This window comes from Sminthopsis crassicaudata, chromosome 4 (genome assembly GCF_048593235.1).
Source record: "Sminthopsis crassicaudata isolate SCR6 chromosome 4, ASM4859323v1, whole genome shotgun sequence".
NCBI lineage: Eukaryota > Metazoa > Chordata > Mammalia > Dasyuromorphia > Dasyuridae > Sminthopsis > Sminthopsis crassicaudata.
Window position 1 is genome coordinate 464,052,079 of NC_133620.1, and position 15,383 is coordinate 464,067,461.

The window sequence follows — 15,383 nt, forward strand, 5'->3', positions numbered from 1 at the left end:
GGTTTTCTAACCTCAGGTTCGAGAGATTGTACTGTATCCAAGAGACTAGAGGGAATCACGGCTAGGCCCCCGGAAGAAGTGATGTAACAGTCAAGGCAACCTTTCCCTGCAAGTTTTCCAGGAAATTATTTCTTTCTAAGGAGTTGATACATTCATCCCTATCTGGGAGTGAGAAAATAGCCCTTGAGAAGCTGGGGATGGAGCTAGCGGGGGAGGGGATAGATAAATTGGGTTAGGGACTGGGGGAGGGAAGGGATAAATTGGGCTGGGGAATGGGGGAGGGAAGGGATAACAGGCTAGGGAATGGGGGAGGGAAGAGAGAAGTTGGGCTGGGGACTGGGTCTCTGGTGGAGGGGGATGTGTAGGAGCTGCCAGGTCCCCCAAGAACAAGGATTCTTCATCTTTGTGCCTCCTACTCCTTTGGCAATCTGGTTCCCCCCCTTCTCAGAAGAATGTTTTTAAATAATGAAAGGAAATGCTAGATTTCAGTTTAGAGCCTGAAAAATAAAGCTCTGTGTGTGTGTGTGTGTGTGTGTGTGTGTGTGTGTGTGTGTGTGTTTTTCTCCTCCAAGACCATGGATTCCCTTATCATCTGTCCAGGTTAAGTATCCCTAATTCACAGGCCGCTGCTTTCTCACCCCATCGTCCTTCACTCTGCCCTGACCTCTCCCCAAGGGATCTGGTTGAAAATGCAGGAGTCCAAGGGTTAATCAACTGGCTGTTTGCTATTTGTGCTCTTGCCTCCTAGGAGAAAGGCAGGAGCGCTGTATTACCCAGCCCCATGACCCTCAAGAAGCTGTTTCAGCACTCCTCCTCCTCCAGCGCCTTGTACTTCCAATTAGAGGAAGCCAAGATGAATGGGACTCGAGACTAAGGGGAGTGGGGCTTGAGAGGGAGGGTGCCCTCGGGATGATTGATTCTCTGCCCAGATCTGTCCTTTTCCTTCTGGAAGCAGCTGCTGGGAAGTCTCCCGAGAAGGGGGTGAAATAAAAGCTAATTCCAGCTCTGAAACCTGCTGATCAGATTTTAGCCAGCAAAACAAGCCACTGTGAGGTACTCTCTGCCACTGAGAACCTCCCCTCAGGGCCGGAGCTGCCGATCTGGTACAGAGCTAGAAGAGACCTCGGAGAACACTCTAATTTAGCATCCTCATTTTACAGAGAAGAAATCTGAAACTCAGAGAGGAAAATTGACTGACCCAGGGTCACCTAATCTGCCAGTGACTGGCAGATCTGAAATTAAAACCCAGGTCTTCTGACTTCCAGTTATTCAATCAGTCGACTAATAATATCTGGACAGCTTTCTCTCCTTATTTTCACCTCTTAAAAGTCCCCTTCCTCAGTTTCAAGCACCTTCTTCCCAGCTTCATAAACTGTGGTTCTCTATCCCATTTGGAGTCTCGTCCCTGAATGTGTGGGCTGTGAAATTATGATTTATTATAGGTAAATGTTTGCTTTGTATGTCTATTTTATGTACTACACCCCCGGGGTCCCCTAAAAATTTCTGTGGCCAAAATAGGGTCGCAGGTGGAGAAAGGTGAAGAAGCCCTGTTCTATATGAACCCTCTGTTGATCTGCCCTGGGAGGGCCGCCCTCCTTCCCAAACTATCCGGGCTCGAATCGATTCTGTTAATATTGATGCATGTTCTTTGTCGGGATTATTTCATTCTTTGAATTTGTAACCCTAGCACTTAATAAGGAGGTCAAGGTAGCAATTCCTAGCTCGAGATAAACATGTGACAAACTCACCATGGTCATTCTCTTTCCGAAAGGCCCATTTATTTAGGAGAAGAGGCTACGGACCAAATGAAGAAGTAAGATAGATACCAGGAGTGGCAAATAGTGGGGATAGATTTAGCAGAGCAATGGGGTTACCAAGGATGGGAGTTTGGAAGAATCCAATAAAAAAAATATACCATGAGCTCTGACTATGCCATTGACTAACAGGTTAAATCCATAGAGGAGTTTAGCAAACTGACCAGAGTTAGCCAGAGTCAGGAGAAAGACGCCATTAAAGGAAAGATGCTATGAGGGAAGGAGAGGACCTCATAGAGGGATTAGTCCTGAAAAGAACTTAGCAAAGATCTTCATCATGAGCACGTCTTTTATAGAGGAACCACAATCTTGGAGGTTTCTCAAGGGAAGAGGGGAAGTATCAGGGAAGAATTTGGTAGTTCAAAGGGAAGGATCAAGAACGAACCAGATGGAAAGGACTTGGCTGACCAGGTCCCTGACCTGTCTATAGATATGTTAGTCGGTTTCTCAAAGGTTGTTTAAAGATGCCCAGAGATTGGAGGGATAGACACTGGAAGCTGATAAAGAGTTCCAGTCTTACAATCACTCTATACAGATGGAAAGGACTTGGCTGACCAGGTCCCTGACCTGTCTATGGATATGTTAGTTGGTTTCTCAAAGGTTGTTTAAAGATGCCAAGAGATTGGGGGGATAAACACTGGAGGCTGATAAAGAGTTCCAGTCTTACAATCACTCTATACAAACAGGATAGTCTGAGACTTGGTTATGTGTGATTGTAGCCAGTTGGATTTTGTCATGATAAAGAAAGAGTAAGCTCAAAAGTCTACATCATCAATACATTTAAGCATTTAAAAAATCCTTCTATTTGTCGTTAAACAAATTATTAAATAGCAAGCTCAGTGTTAAGTTACAAGGAAAAAGCAGAAATGGCCACTTCCCTCAAGGCTGTTCCATTCCTGGGAGAGACAATAGGAACAAATGCAGATATCTGTAAGATAACATGCTAAGGAGAGGAAATTTCAGAAGGAAAGGCTGGCCGTCTTCCAAAGACCAGACTCACATCTGTACTCACTCAGGAGATAGACTTGAAACAGTCACTCCTGCCATTCCACAAAACTGCCTAATGGGTAAAGCACAGGATCACCCGTTTAGACTGGCAAGGAGTCTCTGAGGTCAGCTAATCCAACCCCTTTGTTTTACCCAGGAAGAAAGTGGATCCTGGGGAAGTGAAGTGCCCAACATCACCCACAGAGTAAGTTCCAAAGTTGGCATTGGAAACCAGGTTCTCTGGTTCTAAATTCAACACGCTTCAAACATTACACACTGACTCAAAGGTGAGAACATCCCTCGTGCAAGGATTGAACAAGTGATCAAGTTGGCCCCAGGGCATAAGATTGAGGGAATATAGAAAATGGATTGGCTTGGTGAGGCAAAATACTTTTTTATGGGTACCCGGAAAAGATGGGGATCCAATTGATCTCAAAAGAGAAGTATAATTTGCATAGGTGGAGGGTGGACTGAACGGTCTGACTGGAATAGGCAGTTAGTATAGAGCAGAAATGGAAGTTAAGATTGCAACAAGATTGCAGAAGGTTAAGATTACCGATCTAAAGAAGAGGATTTTGTTCTCTACTTTCCTCAGCTCCTGCAATGAATCCCCTACAGTATTCCCACAAAGGGGCCACCCACTGTCTACTTCAATATGTCCAGTGAAATCAAACCCAGAATTACAGTTTCAGAATTGTAAGATATATCATCACCCATTTAGGCCAACTCATACTTGAAGGGAACCCCCACTGTTACATACTCAACAAGTGATAGTCCATCCTTTGCTCAAAGACTACTAAGAGGTTCTCTCTTAAGCACCTCTCCAGAAAACCAGTTTTATCCAATTTTGGACACTCCTATTTGTTAAGAAATTTGCCCTGTCCATGAGCCTAATTATGTTTTGTTTTGTTTTCTTTTTGTTTGTTTGTTTTGCAACTTTTCCCCATTATTTTTGACTCTGCTCTTCAGACTCTAATCCTTCCATAGAACTGCTTCAAATTGAGAAGATAGCCAGGAGAGATCACCTAAATGTTCTCAACTCTAGACAAGGCTCCTTTGATTTATCCTCCTTTTAGAGTTTCTCCCAATCTCTTAACATCGTTACCCACTTATGAAAGCTCGACCTGTCGATTTTAAATGTCAGAACTGGGGACCTGGAACTGAACACTGGCCAAAGCAGAGCACAGCAGAGATTTAACCTCCTCTTTTCCTGGAAACTAGACTTTCCAATGCCTCCTAGTATAGTGCTGACCTTTTTGACTGTCCTGACACATTATTGACCAGTTAGGCAGGCTCAAATTCTAGGAGTCATCTCTCTTTCCTGCCTTCCATAGATAATCAATCCTGAAGTCTGGTGGAGGCTTTCTTGGGAATATCTCTCACATCTGTCCTCTCCTTTCCATTTCTACTTCAATCAATAGAGACCAAACCCTCATTACCTCATTCAGTCAACCAGGCAATAAGCAGTTATTAAGTGCTTACTCTGTGCCAGGCACTATGCTAAATTCTGGAGATTACCCCCCACCCCCAGGCCAAAAGAAAAGTAATAACCAGTCCTTGTCCTAAAGGACACAATATGTAAACAATTTACACACAAGAGAGAGATATCTACAGAGTATTCCAAATGTTTTAGTTAAGTTTTAAGCTATTAAACCTTAAGATGTCTAGAATATCCTTCTAGAAACTAGAAATAGTCACTTTCCAAAAAGAGAAGAGGTTAAATCTCTGCTGTGCTCTGATGTGGCCAGACCAGTTGGAACATTGTGTTCAGTTCTAAGCCCCCAATTTTGACATATGGGATATTGACAAGCTGATCATCTAGAAGTGGGCAACCATAAAATATGATGGTTTGGAGAAACTCTAAAGAAGGATAGATCAAAGGAGTCTTGCCTGGAGGAGAGAAGATTTAGGGGATATCTGATGACCATCTCTGAGGATTTAAACAATTCTATGGGAGAAGGATTAGACCCTGGAGAGCAGAACCAAGAAGAATGGGATGGAGAGACAGAAGGAAGGAAGGAGAAAAAGAGAAGACAGAGACAGAAAGAAAGAGAGAAAGACAGAGAGAGAGACAGAGACACAGGATAGACAGAGAGAGAGAGAGAGAGAGAGAGAGAGAGAGAGAGACAGAGACAGAGACAGAGACAGAGAGAGAGAGAGAGAGAGAGACAGAGAGAGACAGAGAGAGACAGAGACAGAGAGAGACAGAGAGAAGTGTAAGTAAATAGGAAATCATCTTGAATTATTGCAGCAGGATTCTGATGCTGCTAATAATATCTGCCCTTATTAATCTGTCCAATGTATCAAAGTCAAGTAAATCTTCCTAAAATGCTATTTTTATCAGGTTACTTTTTACTCAAGAACTTACAAGGGCTCCCTATTGCCCAAAGGAAAAGTCATTCATCAATCACCAAATATGTAGACATCTATTATGTGAAGTGTGGTAAAATGGAAAGAAAACTGACTCTGGGGACAGAAAATTTGGGTCCAAGTCTGATTTCTAGCACTCACTGCCCATGTTATCTTGAGCAATCTGCTTCCTTTAGCTTCAAAAAGCTCTCTGAGGTCCCTTCAGCTCTAAATCTATGATCCGATGATATGAAGTCCCTGTGTTTTATACAAATTATCATTAAATACCGTCCCTGCAGCCAAGGAGTTGATAATCTACTTAGTAGTGATATACGTGTGATCATAATAAGGAAGAGTGAGAATCTTTGGACATAGTGAGCACTTAATGAATGTTTGCAGAATGAATGAGTAATAGGTGGAAATCTGAGTCAGATTTTGGCTTTGATGGAAGGGGAAAAACTTTACAACGAAAGCTTTCCAAAAGTAGCTTCCCAGGGAGGAGGCAACGGTTCTGACCTACTGGAGATCTGCAAGTCCAGATATATGGAAGGTATATGAAAGAAAGGATTCTTGTCCAGGCCCAAGGTGACATATATGGCTTCTTCCAGCTCTGAGATAGTACCATTCCATAACTAATATTGATAAACAAGGAAGCTTAGCTAGTGAACAAATGAATGAATGAGCATTTATTAAGCACTTACCATGTGCCAGCTAAAGAATACAATTATAAAAATGAGTGTCTTTACCTTTAAAAAGCTAATATTTTTAGGAAACAACTCATAAAAGGTACTGATGGCCAGGGAAAGCTGCTTTAATCTAGAGTGACAGAGATGATGTGTGGGTTAACATGCCATTTCCAGAAGCAGTGGTCCTCTTAATGTAATTAAGAGCCAAGAGCAAAAGTTGGAAAGCTGAGGCAGATGATTGTGAGACTGGATGGGATGGTTTCTGGCATGGTTTAGTCTGGTGTCTGATCAGATAAAATGGAAAAGACAGAAGGTTTGAGTTTTGCTTTTTTTATGCAATAAGAATAAGAAAGAACACATTTAACTTCAGACACCTTGAATTTTGGTAATTAGAAATATCATGTGGATAACAATCAGCCAGACTAGTTGGGCTAAGTCCAGAATTGTGAAAAGATGGATAAGGATTTGCCTAAATTCTTGGTTGCTTGATGGAATGAAATTTAAAATAGCTTCAACTTCAGGACAGAGGGAAGAAAGGATGAGGGATAAGTACCAGGAATTGGGGTGTAGGAATAGGGATCAGCGCTGAGGAGATCAGAAATACTATCTTTTCCCAGGCTTGGGAATCCCTAGGCTCAGCTCCAGGTTCCCTACAAGGGCCCAGAAAATGAGCATGGCCAGTTTGCCAGGTGATAGCTTTGTTGCAAATAACACACCACAGGGAGTTTCTCTCTCAGCTGCTGAATAACCTTTAGAAGCAGTTTTCTTCTTTTCTCATAAAATATCGGTGTACAGGATAGAGAAAGGGAACCACATAGAGTCAAAGATCATGCCTGAAGGTATGGCACCCACATGATCAAAGGGAAGTTCTTGGGCAAACTCACACACACACACACACACACACACACACACACACACACACACACCTTTCCCCTAAGCCATGCCCTTTTATCTCCTCTAAGCCCAGGAAACAGAGGTCACCTCCTCCAAGAAATCTTCCTAATTATCCTGCCACACAAACAGGACACGTCTAAGGGTAGTCAGTCCAAGGCCAATCTGAAGAAGAGTCCAGCAACATTCAAGACAATCTGACCCCCAGCTTCTTAGAAGATCTCCAATAAGGTCTCAACCTCCCACACCATCCCTTCCCCTCCCAACCCTGCCCCAGACAGTTTATCTCATTTTGGGATAAAGTAGCACTAACTCTTAGAAAGTTCTTCCCATGAACCCAACTTTGCCTTTCTGCCATTTCATCCATTGTTTCTCATTCTACCTTCTAGAAATGAACAAAATAACCAAATTCCCATACACATGGCAGCCTCTCAAACACTGGGAAGCCATTATCACATCTCCCCAAATCTCTTTTTTCAGACTAAATGTCCCAGCCCTTTCAATGAGTCCTCATGGGGCATGATCTCCAGGGGTTTCCCTCCATTGGACATCCCTGCTTCCAATGTCTTTCAAACCCAGCATCTAAAAGTGAATCCAAGACTACAATTCAGCACCTGCCAATGTCAAAGCATAATAGAACACTGATCTCTCTGGTCCTGTGTATTAGGTCTCCCCTAATAATAAATAATAAAAATAATAAAACAATGTTCGCTTACATGGCTGTCCTGGGGCACTATTAACTTATATTGAGCTTGCTCTCTAGTTTTCAAACAAACTGCTGTCAAGTCTTGCCTCCTTCATCTTGAACTTGGAAAACTGATCTTTTGAAACTAACTAAAATTTTTTCATTTATCCCAATTAATTTAATCTCCAATTTCAATCTCTAGATTGGATCTAGAGTCCTACTCTAGGACTTCTTAAACTGTTTCCACTCTAGAGCCCTTTTTGTCCAAGAAATTTTTACATGACCCCGGATACATAGGTATGTAAAATAGAAATATAAATCAAACATTTAGTGATAATAAATCATAACTTCACGATCCCCGCATTCTATTATGTTTTCCCATTTGAGGTCTCAACTTACACAGTTTGAGAAGCTCTGGTCTAACAATAGCTCACGTCTATAAGGCATGTTAAGCTTTGCGGACCATATGGTCCGCAAAGCTTAACATGCCTTATAGATGTGAGCTATTGTTAATGCTCTATTATTAATTTAATTAATAAATATTATTATCAACGATTGCTATTATTAAGCACATTGGAGAGATTATTTATTATTAACTATTTGTTAACTTCCACATTGGAAGAAAGTCTCTAGGGGAGTCCCTCTAAGAGCTCTGCTTGATTTTATGCTGCTCAGCATTTTCACTTGAATAAAGGAATAGATGATATGCTAATCAGAACTTATGGGAAACATCAAACTGGGAAGCTTAGCTAGCAAAAGGAATGACAGAGCCAGGCTTCAAAAAGATCTAAAATGACTAGGCCAGCTGGGGTTCACCTGACCTGGAATCCACATGACCTTGAGCAAATTACCTAGACATCTCCGAACCTGCTTTTTATCATATCCATTTTTTACAGATGAAGAAGCTGAGGCTGAGAAGTTAAATGATTTACCCAGAGTTACACAGCTTAGGTGGCACAATGGATAGAGCACTGAACCTTTAGCCAAGATGATCTGAGTTCAAATCCAGCCTCAGATACGAGCTGTGTGATCCTGAACAAGTCACTTAATCCTGTTTGCCTCCATTTCCTCATCTGTAAAAATGAAATAAAGAAGGCAATCATTCCAGTGTCTTTGCCAAGAAAACCGCTGATGGGGTCATGAAGAATCAGTCATTAATAAAATTGCAATAATAACAATAGTAACTACACAGCTGCTTAAGGGTCTGAGGAAGAATTTGAACCCAACTAGGTCTTTGGGGCTCCAGGCCTGGTTCTCTGTCCGGCTGCTCTTTGGGGTTGACCATTTCTGGGCCACCTGAATTTCCTATCCGCTAGGCCACATCTAGTCCACGAGATGCAGCAGGAAAGACTTACTTCCCTCCAATACCGCACACATATTTTGTGTGGAGTATTCATCTGTTTGGTTCTAAAGTCTATTGATCATTTGTCTACCCCCATTAGATGGGAGGATCTCTTGGGTAAAGGCCACATCCTTCTCTGACCAGAAGATTTCTAGGAGGGCAGGAAGTAGGTACCCACTCTTCTCTGTCTGCCCTGGCGATGCTGGGCAGGGAAATGGAGGGTGGGACGGAGAAGGGCCAGAATGCCCCATGTGCTGGACTGTTTTAAGGTGCCCCTCTGCTTCAATAAATGACGAGAAGTCTTTGTGTGCCTCATGCCAGGGTTTAGAGGGAGGATGAGAAAAATGGGCACGGCCCCAAGGCTGCCATCGGCCTCTGGGAAGAGAGCCAGGGCCGGACACGTAGGGATACAGGGAAGGGGCACAGAGCCAGAGCAACACCTTGTCTGTCCCGGGAGAGGGAGGCCATTTGGACAGGGAATACATGTCTTTGGGTCTTGAAGTCGAGAATGGGTCCAGAGAGCAAAGCTAAAAGGCCGCGCCCCTGGGGAGGGGAAGGCCTGAGTGAGGAGCTGGCCCTGAAAACAGATGGTCTTGCCTCCATTCCGTAAGCAGGGAAAGGGGCAGAGCTGGTCCTGCGGACAGAGCCTTTCAACCCTCGAATGTCTGTCCCGCAGTGCTTTCTCGAGAAATAGACGGATTGCTGGAGCTCTCGAAGACCCCGGGGCTGGTCCAAAATGTCTCCGGCACCGGGGCAGCCTCACGGCTGGGATGGGGGCTCCATGCTAACCCGGGACCAGGGCAGCCCGGAGAAGGAAACGTGGCCGGGAAGGGAGGAATCATGGGAGCTAAACCCAGAAAGGACCTGTAGAGTCATCGAAAGCGTCACTGAGTTTTACAGCTGGGGAAACTGAGGTTCGGAGACGTCCAAGTAAGGCCATGTGGAGCCCAGCTGGCATTCTACGAAAAAGTCAGCCCCGAGCAGCCCTTCCCGGGAGCCAGCCCCGTACCAGGCGGAGGCCGGTCCTGCGTCCTGTCTGGTGGGTCAGGGCGTAGGAAAGGGGAGGGGGCGGGGTGGGGTCCGCGGGACGGGGAGCACCTGAATAAGGGGAAAGTGAGGCAACCCGACTAAAGTGAGCTGGGTCCCAGGCTGCTGGGCGGGGGCAGGGGGACGGAACAGGCGATGGGGCGGGGTCGAGGCCGGCCAAACAAGGGGTGGGAGCTAGGCTGGAGCCCCCGGCGCAGGGGCCCCGCCGAGGGAGTGCCGGGCGGGGATTCCCGGGAGCGAGGCTCTGGGAGGGGGCGTGGGCGGGCCGAGCGCCGGGCCGCTCCCGGGAGGGGCGGGGCCGGGGCGGGGTGCTCGGGGCCTGGGTCCCCGAGAGAGGGTCCCGGGGGCCGGGGCGGGGCCGGGGGAGGCGCTGCGCATCTGCAGGGCCGCGGTCGCGCATGCGAACGAAGCCCAGACGGCTGGAGCCGCCGCCACCGCTGCCGCCGCCGCTGCCGCCCCTGCCGCCGAAGCTGCCGCCTCCACTGCCGGGAGCATGAAGGACCGGACCCAGGAGCTCCGCACGGTGAGTCCGCTCCCGAGCCCGGCTCCTCGGCCCGGACGGGGCGGAACGCAGAAGCCCGGCCGCCGGGGCTCCGCTGCGGGACACGCCCAGGGCGGGAGCTCCGAGGGCGGGCGCGCCCCCCCTACCTTTCCCCCGGAGGGGAGCCCCCCGGCCCCTGCGGACCTTCCCGAGCCTTTGCTCTTCGCTCCCCAGTGACCCTCGAACCGGGGGGGGCTGCCTCAACCTCCCTAGAGGCCCGAAGAAACTTTTCTTTCCCCCTTTTATTGCGGGGCGAGGATTCTGGGGGTGACGCCTAGGACTCCAGCCCCCCGACTCCGAGGGCGCCCCGTCTTCTTAGATTGCCTACAGAGGGGTGTTCTCCTCGAGCCTTCCTCTCCCCCCACTTCCCTGCCGAGTTCAGGCTCCCGGAGCTGTCCGAGGTGCTGCCCTCTGGGGCTGGGGAGGGGAGGGACTGGGAGAAGGGAGGACCACACTGGGCTCTCCGGGCCTGGGGGAGGGCAGCTGTACGCGGCCGGCCCGGGCGAGCTCCGGAAACGGGGCTGGCTGGAGGGACCGGCTGGCCCTGCATTGAGGGGGCGGGGGCCGCCTGGACTCCCGCATCGGCCTTGCTACTTTGCATCGTTAAAAGAGAAGAGGGAGGGAAACATCGGGGGTGCAGACCCCCTCCTCGCGGACCCCTGGCTTCCGTTCCCTTCGGCTTGGCTCTCGCTCGGGCTGAGACACTTGTGGCTCTGCTTCCTTCCCCCTCACATCCTCTGCCTGCCTTCCGTGAGAAATTGGATTCTCGCCCCCTTGCAGTGAAGGGTCGGGGCTCGTCCCTTACTGTCTTCCCCGGCGTCACCTCCCACCATCGTGTGCTCCTGGGACCTCCCCCTACTTCTGCTTAGCGATTATACGGCCTCTCCGCCCCACCACCCCCGGCTGTCACCGTCCCCACAGCCTCTCCTCTCCCGCAGCAGTGCCTGGGGTCTTGAGCCTTCTTTTGAGCAGGCCCCATCCTGAGGGGGTGGAGGGAAGAGGAAGGAGAGATTCCCTCATCGCTGCCATTAATAGGGGACAGGGACAACCACCTGGCCAAGCTTGCCTCCTCTGTGCTAACGTTAGTCTTATTTCATTGTCCCTGGGCAGACTCTTTTTTCTTTTTTTCCCCAAATTCAATCTGATTTTCAAGCTGTTTCTGGGGCTCCGAGGTTTCCTAGGACATTTGTCCACATAGTGACATCTTGCCCTATTCCAAGGCTTCTCGAAACCAGAAGAGGGTGGAAGAAAAAGCTTTGGTGGTTGGGAAATTTTCCAGAGTGCAGCCCTTCGAGTCCCTAATTCAATTTGGCAAATATTTATGGCATGCCTACTGTGTGCCAGGCCCTGGAAAATAAAAGGATGACTAAGTCAGGGCTTCAGCCTTCAGAGCAACCCCAAGTGCCCAAAGCTCTAGAGCAGGGACAGTCAGGGAGGTGTGCACCTGAAGCACATTGGAGGAATAATCACCCGCTGCCCCATTATCCAGGGCCTGGTTAATTGTACCCCTTGTTTTCTCCTCCTCCGGCCTTTTGGCCTTTTTGTTCATTTCTTTGAAATGTTAGTAACCGTGTGTGTGTGTGTGTGTGTGTGTGTGTGTGTGTGAGAGAGAGAGAGAGAGACAGAGAGAGAGAGAGAGAGAGAGAGAGAGAGACAGAGAGAGACAGAGACAGAGAGAGACAGAGACAGAGAGAGACAGAGACAGAGACAGAGAGAGAGAGACAGAGAGAGAGAGAGAGAGAGAGAGAGAGAGAGAGAGAGAGAAACAGAGAGAGAGAGAGACAGAGAGAGAGAGAGACAGAGAGAGACAGAGAGAGAGAGACAGACAGAGAGACAGAGACAGAGAGAGAGACAGAGAGAGAGAGAGACAGAGAGAGAGAGAGAGAGAGAGAGAGAGAGAGAGAGAGAGAGAGAGAGAGAGAGAGAGAGAGAGAGAGAGATATGGAGGGAGGAAGGGAGGGAGGGAAGGAAGGAGAGAGAAAAGGAGGAAGGAAGACAGAAATGGATGTTCTGGGGATACCAAAGAAATGTAGAAAGGAATGTCTATTCCCATAGTAATGTCTGTTCACATTGTGTTGAATGACTTGCCTGAATATGGGGGTTAGACGGGACTCAATTTCTCTGAATTTGGGATTTCAGGGAAGGGATCCTAGCCATAAACCAACTTCAACTGTAGCCCTTTCACATAAATCCAGAATAATGAAACTGCTCTGTTCATCTGTCTCTGGCAGTTAGAACTCTGTACTGAAATATGGTATGGGAGTCATCATGCATGTATTGCCACTCCCGATTTCAAGCCCTTGAAGCCATAATTAGGACAGGAAGCCTTCACCCTTCCGAGGTAGACTCATGCCCAGGAAACCAGACCAGAAGGCATTGTTGAGGATTCAGGCTTCTGCTGTAATTGGTTTCCAGCTCTATTGCTTCCATCCCCCTTTCTTTCAGAGGCTGCTAGCTTGCAGCTTGGAATCATGAACCAAGTTGGAGACATTCATTTTTCTGTGTCCAAAGAGATTTTATTTGTACTGATTTGAGAGTCTAAGTGCTTCCCCTCCTCCACGGTACCTTCGGAGTATCACTCTGCTTAATACCAGTTCAGGCCAGAGGGAAGCTCGTGGCTAGAAGATTGTACTCTCAACTCTGAAAGACGAGGATTTAGGGAGAAGTGGAGCTCTTTATCCTTCAGTTTGACATTGGCTTTGGGAATAGCTTCTCATAGAATATCCTATTAAAGTCCTATCCTGATGGTAAAGAAAAAATGAATCCTGATATCTTAGAAACCATATCTCTGACCCAATCTATAGACTAAGCCATAGTCTAAGCCACAGATTAACCCCTAACGCCAGAACCCCCATTAAACCCAGGGCAGAGACTGATTTTTTTTTTCTTGAGGCTGGGGTTAAGTGACTTGCCCAGGGTCACATAGCTAGGAAGTGTGAAGTGTCTGAGACCAGATTTGAATTCGAGTCCTCCTGAATTCAAGGCTGGTGCTCTATCCACTGCTCGACCTAGCTGCCCCTACAGATTGACTCTTAACCCTGGGAATAGAATGATCCCCTATCCTTGACCACAGGCTTACCTGATACTCTCACCAACCCTTCCCTATTGACAACAGGTGAAATTGGGCAAGAGTGTGGATGTTTCAGTGCTGTCCATCACTGCTGCTGGAGAAACAGGCTGATGGAGAAGAGGGGGAGTGTTATTAGGAACCACAGGAAGTCTTCATTTGTCCATGTTTTTATTTTCTTAGTGTAATTCCTAGTCTTGACAAGATCCTAGAGAATACAAAGTAATATGTCTCCTCCAATAGCTTTGACTATGAGGACTTTGTCTCCCTTCATCCAAAACCAACTAAGGACTCTCTGCTATCAGATCCAGGGCTCCCAAAGTCAAGGAACCTGGCTCTTCCCTCTGGTAGCCCTTGCCCAGCTCAGGCCTCTCTAAATGGTAGTATCCATGTCTGGGAAGGGATGGAGAAGCTGCCCTCAAGGTATAAGTATTGGGCCTTTTATCTGTGCCAGGGGCCTGTTCTAAGTGGCTTGGGATTCCAGAGGAAAAAGATGTGGTCTCTTATGTTGTTAATTCTCTAAATACTTCCCCAGCCTGGGTTTGTGGTTGTCCAGGAGTTTCCTCTTTGTCTGTTGAGTGGTAATTCCTAAGAGGAGGGAGACAGCATTAGCTTATGGATGAGTAAATGTCTAATGGGCTTATTTTTAGGCAAGTCCTTCGACCCTTCACAGAAAGAGACTGTGCTTACACAGCTTACACGGTGAGGGGGAGGAGAAAGAAAAGTCAATGGGGAAGTAAAGAGGAAGAATTCTTGGACATGATAATAACCAGCCTCTATATCTCTGTGCCCCAGAATCAATGGCTAGATGATGGGCATCCGTTCTGCACTCTCCGCCTCCTAATACCTTTCACATCCATTATTTTGTATGTCCCTATGGGTGACATAGATAGGTCAGAGAAAACAAAGAACCTCTATTTGTGACTGAAGAAACTGGGGCACAGAGGTTAAGCGAGTGGCCCAAGATTATACAAGGAAGTCAACAGAGAGAGGTAACCTAGAACCTGCCCTGGTTGTTCTTCCTAAGCACACCTACTAACTCCTAGACAGATAGGAGCTCTGTGAAATCAACTAAGCAAGCAATTGACATTTATTAAGCACCTACTATGTGCCAGACATTATGCTAGACAATGAGTATACAAGGACAAAAAATGAAAACAAGGGGGTGGGATTCGGTGACCACTATGCTTCCCTCTGACTCAGTGGTTCTACATCATTTGCCAGGGTCCTTAAGAAGGCATTGTGATGTATTGGTCGACCTGCCATCTGGAGGAGGGGTTGGGGGGAAGGAGGGGAAAAATTGGAACAAAAGGTTTTGCAATTGTCAGTGCTGAAAAATTGCCCATGCATATATTTTGTAAAGAAAAAGCTATAATAATAACAACATAAATAAATGGATAAAATTTTTAAAAAGAAGGCATTGTGACATTCAAGTGGCAGGATGAGACATATTTTTTGGACAAGGACAATTCAGGGATTTGTTTGGTATGATTGTACCTTACATGTTGTGTTCCCTGTTGGTTAGAGAGGGTGAATGTTTTAGGGCAGCCCCTCACTGCTACTGGAGAAACGATTTAGGAGAGGGGAAGAGGGGGAGTCTGAGCAGGAGCTCGGATCATCATCTTCGCATGGAAAGCCTCCACTTGCTCATGTTTTTATTTTCTTGGTGTGTAATCCTTGGTTTTGGCAAAATCATAGAAAATATGCAGATAATCCCTCTTTTCAGAGGTAGACAGAATGGGAGAAAATGTTTGTTAATTTAAAAATAAATAAAAATCAACAAAAAATAACTAAATGTAGTACAGTGGGAAGAGCAATAGGTTTAGAATCAGAGGCCCCAGGTTCAGATCTCAGCTCAGCTATTTACTGTCTATCTTTCTGGGTTGGATTAGAGAGTCCCCTCCAACCTCAAATCCTGCTGCTTACCATGACCAACACCTCTCTCTCTCCCTGGCCTTATCTTACTGTTACTAA

At 46.7% G+C, this 15,383-nt stretch overlaps 2 protein-coding genes across 3 annotated transcripts in view; one reads left to right on the top strand and one right to left on the bottom strand.

Annotated features, from left to right (window-relative positions):
- Window positions 1–10,201, bottom strand: part of LOC141540958 (uncharacterized) — a 47,321-nt gene extending 37,120 nt beyond the window's left edge. Inside the window, exon 1 of the mRNA XM_074264911.1 lies at window positions 9,764–10,201. Coding sequence (XP_074121012.1) covers window positions 9,764–10,201 — 438 coding nt within the window. The remainder of the gene's footprint in view (window positions 1–9,763) is intronic.
- Window positions 10,202–10,221: 20 nt separating this feature from the next.
- Window positions 10,222–15,383, top strand: part of STX1A (syntaxin 1A) — a 37,554-nt gene continuing 32,392 nt past the window's right edge. Inside the window, exon 1 of one of the 2 annotated variants that reach the window (XM_074264073.1) lies at window positions 10,222–10,324. In XM_074264073.1, the coding sequence (XP_074120174.1) occupies window positions 10,295–10,324 (30 nt within the window). In that variant the 5' untranslated portion in view covers window positions 10,222–10,294. The remainder of the gene's footprint in view (window positions 10,325–15,383) is intronic. The other variant, XM_074264074.1, reaches the window with a different exon arrangement.